At 47.3% G+C, this 7,747-nt stretch overlaps 1 protein-coding gene across 1 annotated transcript in view; it reads left to right on the plus strand.

Annotated features, from left to right (window-relative positions):
• LOC146337918 (IgGFc-binding protein-like) overlaps positions 1 to 7,262 on the plus strand; it is a 66,574-nt gene extending 59,312 nt beyond the window's left edge. Inside the window, exons 21-23 of the mRNA XM_084816337.1 lie at positions 879 to 1,259; positions 5,253 to 5,539; positions 7,036 to 7,262. Coding sequence (XP_084672463.1) covers positions 879 to 1,259; positions 5,253 to 5,539; positions 7,036 to 7,045 — 678 coding nt within the window. The 3' untranslated portion in view covers positions 7,046 to 7,262. The remainder of the gene's footprint in view (positions 1 to 878; positions 1,260 to 5,252; positions 5,540 to 7,035) is intronic.
• The last annotated feature ends 485 nt before the right edge of the window (positions 7,263 to 7,747 follow it).

Below are 7,747 nucleotides of genomic sequence, written 5' to 3' on the forward strand. Positions count from 1 at the left end.
TCCAAAAGAACTTAGGAACATAGGAATCTGCCTTATACTGAGTCAGATCCTTGGCCCATCTAGCCCAGTATTGTTGACACTGACTGGCAGCGGCTCTCCAGGGTTTCAGGCAAGATTCTTTCCTCGCCCTACCTGGAGAAGCCGGGGATCGAACCTGGGACCTACTGCATGCGCAAAGCAGGTGCTCTGTCACACTGATCTACGGCCCCTCCCCAAACTTGTTTTGATCAGATCAGTTCCAAATTGAATGGGTGAGGGGGCAGGCAGCCCATCACTTCATTGTATGATAGAATTCTTTTCAGGATCTTACTCTTATTTTGTATAATATATATTAGTTAATTTATTTATTTAGTACGTTTCTAATCCGCCCAATAACTGATATTCTCTGGGCAGATTACAACTGGTTAAAAAACTAAAATGCCATTTTAAAACACAGTTAAAAATACAAAATGCAATACAAATATTTAAAAGAATAAAACGCAATATAATGCAAAACAATAAACAGCACAGCAATTGATGAAACAGCCATAACCTAGAACTAGGTCTCTAAAATGCCCGGGAGAAAAGAAAGGTCTTTGCCAGGTGCCGAAAAGATAATGTAGGTGTGAGGAGAACCTCTTTGGGGAGTTTATTCCAAAAATGGGGTGCCACCACTGAGAAGGCCCTCTCTCTTGTAGCCACCCACCTGGTTCTCAGATATACAGAATAATCATAAGATTTTTTTAATGTGCTGTACTGCATCTACTGGCACAGTATTTTGTTCTTCCTTTAGAGATTGCAGGGTATGTTTGGCAGAGGCTCTCTGCTTCACTGTCAATTCGCAAAAGTTTGCATCTTAATTGTTAATGTTTACTCCCTTTTTGCTGTAAACATTGCAGGCTGGAGAAAGTCTTGTCTTAGAAGGCTGTCTGAAGAACTGCACTTGTCACACATCAAGCCAGCTCATCTGTGAGGAAACTAGCTGCCAGGAAGGAGACATATGCACTGTTCATAATGGAGTGCGTGGTTGCATGGGCCAGCAGGGCGAGTGCATAGTCATCCCTGGTGCACGGCTGACCTCCTTTGATGGTGTCTCTGGGGAGATACTCTACAAAGGGGTTTATGATATGGCTTCCCTTTGCAATGAATATGACCCCTTTTGGTTCAGGATCATAGCGGTTGTCCAGGAATGCAAGGAGTGGGATTTGGCAGCTGTGTCAACAATACATGTATTTTTCCAAGGAGTTTTCATCACTGTGAAAAAGAGCAAGGAGACATGGGTAAGTGCCCAAATCAGGATAGGATGGATCAGATAGGATGGACCTTTGGAAACAAAGCCCTGTGAGGAGAGACTGAAAGAACTGGGCATGTTTAGCCTTGAGAAGAGAAGACTGAGGGGAGATAGGATAGTGCTCTTCAAGGACTTGAAAGGATGTCACAGAGAAGGCCGGGATCTCTTCTCGATCATCCCAGAGTGCAGGACATGAAATAATGGGCTCAAGTGACAGGAAGCCGGATTCCAGCTGAACATCAGGAAAAACATAGAGCAACACGACAATGGAACCAATGACCTAGGGAGGTAGTGGGCTCTCCCACACTGGAGACATTCAAGATGAGGCTGGACAGCTATCAGTGAGGGATAGGGATGTCGCGAGCGTCCAGTTGGGGCTCGAAGCCCACCGAGAAGTTGCTGGTTTGACCCCCCGGACACCAGCTCGCAGACCTGAGCTCTTGCCTGACTTGCGGTGTGCTGAGTGGGGCAAGCGCTCAGGCGCCCGCTCCCTCAGCAAGGAGAGGGGAAGAAGGCAGCGCCTCTCCTCCTTCCCCCATCCTTGCTACAGTGGCAGCGGCATGGGAAACACTGGTCATTTTCCGTAAGTTTTCCTGGCCTTACAGAAAACGACCAGCTTGTCCCTTGCCACCACCACTGTAGCAGGTTGGGGGGAGAAGGAGGCACCTATCCTCTTCTCTCCCGCCCCCCAACCTGCTAGAGGCCAGGGCAAGAGGGTGGGGGGCGGCTGCGCCGAGGCCCCTCTTCCCCACGCTGGCCTTTGACAGGCGGCACACAGAAGAGAGGCGACGGCAGCACCCCAGCGCTCACACCCTGGCCTCCTCTAGAGAAAGCCAGGGCAAGAGGCTGGGGGCTGGCTGAGCTGAGGCCCCTCTTTCCTGGGCCAACCTTTGACAGCCGGCACTAGGAAGAGGGGTGTCTTGTGCAGCTCGCGGGCAGGTGGGGCGAGCAAGGAAGCTTGCTGAGCAGGCCCGGGCTGCGCAAGCTGTGTGGGGCAGCTTGTCGAGCTCCCCCACCCCGGACGGAGATGGGCTCGTCCATTCCTAGTCAGGGATGCTTTGACTTGGATACCTGCATTGAGCAGGGGGTGGGACTCAATGGTCTTATAGGCCCCTTCCAACCCTACTCTTTTATGATTCTATGACCAATTGTTTTAAAGGAAGGACATGTGACCCTATTCTAAAACTGCCACTCCAGATCAAAATGAAAACTGAAAAGTCAGGGGCAATGCAGAAGTGGAAGGCAGGCTGTGTTCCACAGAGATCTACTATGCAACCTCTCTGTTTCCCATCACCTAGATGATGGCTGTTCAGCTGAGTAGTGAGGGAAAGTGGGCAGGGCACCCCACAGCTCTGTGGGCTGCATAGAGAACAGCCCTTGCATTTTCCCATATATAATCTAAAGGTTATGAAGGATAATTTAAGGATGGGATGAGGGGAGAGAGATCAGGGGCCCAGCAATCAACGAACAAGCAGTGATGGGCCAAGCCAAAGTTGCATGGCAGCAAAGTGCAGGTAGATCAAGGCTGGAAAGGGCTAGGTGCAATCACCTTAAAGCCAGAGGCAGGGACTGCTCCAGGCTTTTAGGGGGGAGGGGAAAGCTGACAAAGTGCCTTCTAGTGGGCCCAATCAGTGGGCCCCACTAGGTCTAACTGGCAGTGGGGAGGCCAGTGGTGCAAGCACCACTGCGTGGCGGAGTTTAGCCACAAGTTTAATTTCCTACAGTGCCCCAAAGAAACGCTATGTCAGGGCATTGTGGGAAATTAAAATGGGGGCTAGAGTGGAGTGCCAAACCAAGGGAAAAAAAGGTGTGGTGGGCAGGGCAAGCATCAGCAGTGGTCCCTGGCTGTTGCCCAAGGATGCCGACATTGCTGGCCCTGGATGAAGGCCAGATAGGAGCAAAGATCTGATGAAATGGTTGCAAGACTGTAGGATACTTGGGCACATTTCATCTGGATGTGCCTCACACTGAGTCAGTTCATCTGGGTGTGGTGCCTGCCTCTGTTGACTCAGTCAGGCTTCAAGCAGTCCTACAGGAAATGAGTTACTCTGCCTATCTTATGGGGAGGGGGATAACTTTATGATATGAGTCTGAAGTAGGGGATTTGAAGAAGGGTTGCTGATCAGGGCGGAAGCCCCCAGGTAGAAAAAGAACCATGGCAGGAGAAAGTCAGAAAAGGCAACAAAAGGTACCGAAGACAAGAAATGAATTTGCATCGCATAGAGGTAGTAAGTTTTAGCAGAGTATTACAGAGCTGGGGAAGCCTCTCACACATAGCAAAGTTGCATTTTATAACTCCTTTACTGCAAAAAAAACACAACACACACACAAAAACACTGCAATGAATGTTACCCAGCATGATGTAAGCAGAAAAACACAAATAGGGAGTTAAGAGAAGAAGGTGCTTAGAACTGTGAGAAAAAGAAGAAGAAAAAACAAAAAACAAAGGTCAAACCAATAAGATAGGTTACACCTGCATCTACTGTTGGAGCAGAGCAATTAGAGGCCTACTGTTAGGGATGGCATGGGCATCCAATTCAGTCCGGGAATCCAGCGGACTTGTTCCTGCCCGCACCCCCGAGCTCGGCTCGCCGAGCCCCTGACCCCGCTTGCCCTCTGCCCGCACTTGGTCTGCATTCACCCCGACAGCCTCATTGAGCTTTGCGGTCACCATTTTTTGAGAAATAAAATGGTGATTGCAAAAATGCGCATATTTGCACACATGTGAAGATGCGCATTTTGCAAATTGGGTATTTGTGTATGTGCAAAAATGAGCATTTTCCAAAAAATGCACATTTTCACAAACACTAATGTGCACCTTTGCAAAAGTGCACATTTTCACACATACAAAAACATGTGCATTTTTGCCGTCACCATTTTATTTTTCAAAAAAATGGTGACAGTGGAGCTTGACAAGGCCACTGAGGTGAGTGCAGGCTGCTTGCGAGCATGGGAGGGGCTCGAGCATGGTCCGGGGACCGTGGGGGCACGGGCTCGGTAGGCATCCAGAGAACCCGGACGGAGGTGAGTTCGCTCATTCCTACATACTGTTGAAGCTATGGTCCACTGTTGAAGCAGACCAATTAATAATGCATTCATCTATGTCACTATTCACATGTTGTCACCTCTCCAACAGTAAGGAGGGAGGAGAAGAGCTTCTTATTCATTGGTTAGTCTCTGTCAGGGTTGGATCTGAGCCCATAGAGTCCCAAAGCAGTTCTGATTCTGAGGAGGAGATACAATATGTGGGAAAGGAACTCTCTCAGGTTTCAGAGGTGCAGTTGGAGGGGGGGACCCCCCTGGCTCACATTCCTGGGAGCAACAGTGACCCTGGCATGGAAAGGGAGGGACAACTTGAGCTTTTAGACATGAGGCACAGGCGCAGGCACAAGCAAGAGGTTGTGGGAGCCGAGCTCAGGTGCTCAGCCCAATTGGCTCTATGTCAACAGCTGTGCCCCAAGGCCCCAAGAGAGGGGGAGACCTTACCCTCCTACTCCTTAAATTCAGAGAGTTGCTGCACTTTTCCCCAAACAGAGATGAACTGATGTCCTAACTCTTAGAAACCCCTGGTAGGCTGTTCCTTTGTATTTCCTCTGAGTCTCAGGCAATTAGCATCTGTTAGGCTGAATGAAATTAAAGCCTTGGAAAGCAGCCCTTTCTGTGTGTTGATTCTGGCTACTGGAGGATTCAGAAGGCAATGGGCAATCCTGACAGTCTCTCACGGTGAGGGATTAATAGCAATAGCCATTCTGTGTTGTTTGTGCCTAACCTCTGGTAGTGAGTCACTGTGTCCAAACTTGGAGGTTCCATTCTTAGACTTGTTTTGGATATTGCGAAGCAGTAGGGGGTTCAGGAAGCACAAGTACTTCTCAAGATCATTGAAGGAGAGGCAAAACATTTGTGTCTGTTCTAGCAGGGGCATATGCAAGTGGTCTCTTTTTTCCTTTATGCAGCAGTAACCCAATGCCTTTCTGCATTTCAGGTAAATGGCCACCTAGTGACACTCCCAGTAAAGACCTCTCAAGATGTGTCAGTAAGCCTCTCTAAGGATGGGGTCATGATTGAGCTGGCCTCTGAAGTAAAAGTTCTCCTCCGACCCTGTGGGGAACTGCTGGTGCAAGTCAGTGATAGCCTAACAGGAAAACTGTGTGCCTCCTGTGGGAACTTCAATGGGAATAGTGCCGATGATCTGGAACTGCCTAATGGGAAGGTGGCAGGAAGTATTGCAGAGGTCATTGATGCCTGGAAGGCCATTGATTTCTCTGGCTGGTGAGTGGTTCTATGGGTGGTCTTTGACTAAGAAGGGTACAGGATAAACCTGGCACTTCAAGCACTCCATACAGTTAGCAAATAGTAGCATTTGGCAGCAGACAGCAGTCTCGTAAAGCAGAAGGAATGGATGAATAAATTAGGAATGTTGGAGGAATCCATCCAGGGGGTGGAACTCACCGAGCTTCCATCAGCTCAGCACCCCAGACTCTGACTCATTTCTCTGCAAGCTGGTTCAACTCAGTCTGCATCAAGTTGGGCTTGTGGATTTTCCCGGGTTTTTTTAATTTACATAAATAGAAATGTCCACAAATAAACCATACAGATTGTGCCCCACAATTTGTGCACTTTCTATTTAGGATTTTTTTTAAAAGAAAAATGTTCCCAGATCTCAGGAGAAGCCCAGTGGCTTGGTCTGCAAATGTGAGCCAAATGAGGTGCTCACCGGGAGTCTGTCAAGCCCCCAAAGGGCCAGATTCCACAGCGATGGACATCCCTAGAATAAATTCAGAGAGCAAAATGCCCATCAACTGAGCCTGTATCATCATAGTAGTACCACATGAGTGCCAACAGAAGGCCGAAGTATACAGGCCTTGATCTGATACAGCACAGGTCTTCTTACATTTTTAAATAAAATTGTACAACGGCCTGGGGAAGTATTTGGAAGATTCTCAATGAGTCATAAACAAGTTCACTATAAGTTCTTCATGCTTTCCTCTTCTAGTGTTGCTTAAAAGTTATCTGAGTTACTCTGCCCCCCTACCTATTCTGCTCACCCTTGGAAGCAAGGAACTATTCACATTTATGGTCTGGAGCAAAATTCGTATGTGTAGAGTATACACATAGCATCATATTTTTTCCAGTACATCCCCCAACAAGTGTACTCTTCCAAAGTTATATCCCCCATCCATAAATCCTTTTGGTAGGGATGTATGAGAATTTCCTTTTTGCTCACAAAACCATGCGAGCATGCCCTGTTCAAAGCTCTGAACACAATGCAAGCATGAGAACGTGTCCAGCGAAAATATTTGTAAATTGTCGAGCATGTTGTCATGTCCGTCTTGTGCCCGATTCCCAGTTTGATTGGCTCAAATTTCCTCCATTAGACTGAAACAGCCCTGCTTCAGTCTATGGAGGAAAGTTGCATAAATTAGGAAAGTTGCACATGTTTAGGAAAGTTGCGCAAATTTGGGGAAACTTGGGTAAATCTCCCATTTGATCACTGCTCGATTCATGCAAGTTTCCCGGTTGCACAGAGCGAGCAGCAATTGCAAACATGAATGGGAATTGGGGATGGGATGAGTGGCGAGATGACATTCAGAGAATTCTGGCAATCTCAAACATTGCTTGTTTGCCCATCCTTACCTCTCAGAGAGCAAAATACCCATAGACAGAGCCAGTATGTTTGAAATAAAATTGTAGAATGGCGAGCTTATTCATTCTCACTGAGGCACAAAGTAGCTCACCATTCACTTCTTCACACTTTTCTCTTCCAGTGATGCCTAAAAGCCATCTGAGCCACTGTGGATCTCTCTCTACGCTGCTCACCATCGGTAGCAACTATTCACGCTCAAGTTCTGGAGCAAAACTCTTCTGTGTAGAGTATTCTCCGGAGTCACATTTCATGCAGCTCAGCCCCTTATCAAATGTACTCTGATTGCCAAATACAATGATGGTCCTTTCTCCTAAGTATCAATAAATCTTTTTTTTTTTTTAAACTGTTCTAGGGTGACATCATTTTGTCTGCATGATTTTGGTTCTGTGGATACATGAAGAAAAAAAGAGGCTCTGTTAGCTACACACAAACAAGGAAGTCAGGAAACAATATGATCTAGTGGCAGATAGTGTTGAACTTCGATTGGGGGCCCAGTCTGTGCTCAGTCCTGGACTATTTGGGGGGGCCTTGGTTGCTAGTCTGTCTCTCAGCTTCAATTCCCCACAGGTAACATTGGGGGGGGGGAATTAGTCATACAGGTGAGAGGATTATATAAATCAAAATCATATTACATAGCCAGATTGCAACATCTTCTTGTAAGAAGATAATCTAGCAGCTTCACTCATGAGTTTCAATGCATCAGTAAGTGTGTAACTGGCTTTGAGAGATACATTCCCATCCTCCACTTTCCTGAAATAGGGGGTTGATAGAAAATACTTCTAATTATAGGGCCCTGATTGAATTAGAGCACCCAGGATGGAGGAAAGGCACAT

The sequence above is a fragment of the Heloderma suspectum genome, chromosome 10, assembly GCF_057233095.1.
Source record: "Heloderma suspectum isolate Gila_16-S chromosome 10, 16-S_ref, whole genome shotgun sequence".
Taxonomy (NCBI): Eukaryota; Metazoa; Chordata; class Lepidosauria; order Squamata; family Helodermatidae; genus Heloderma; species Heloderma suspectum.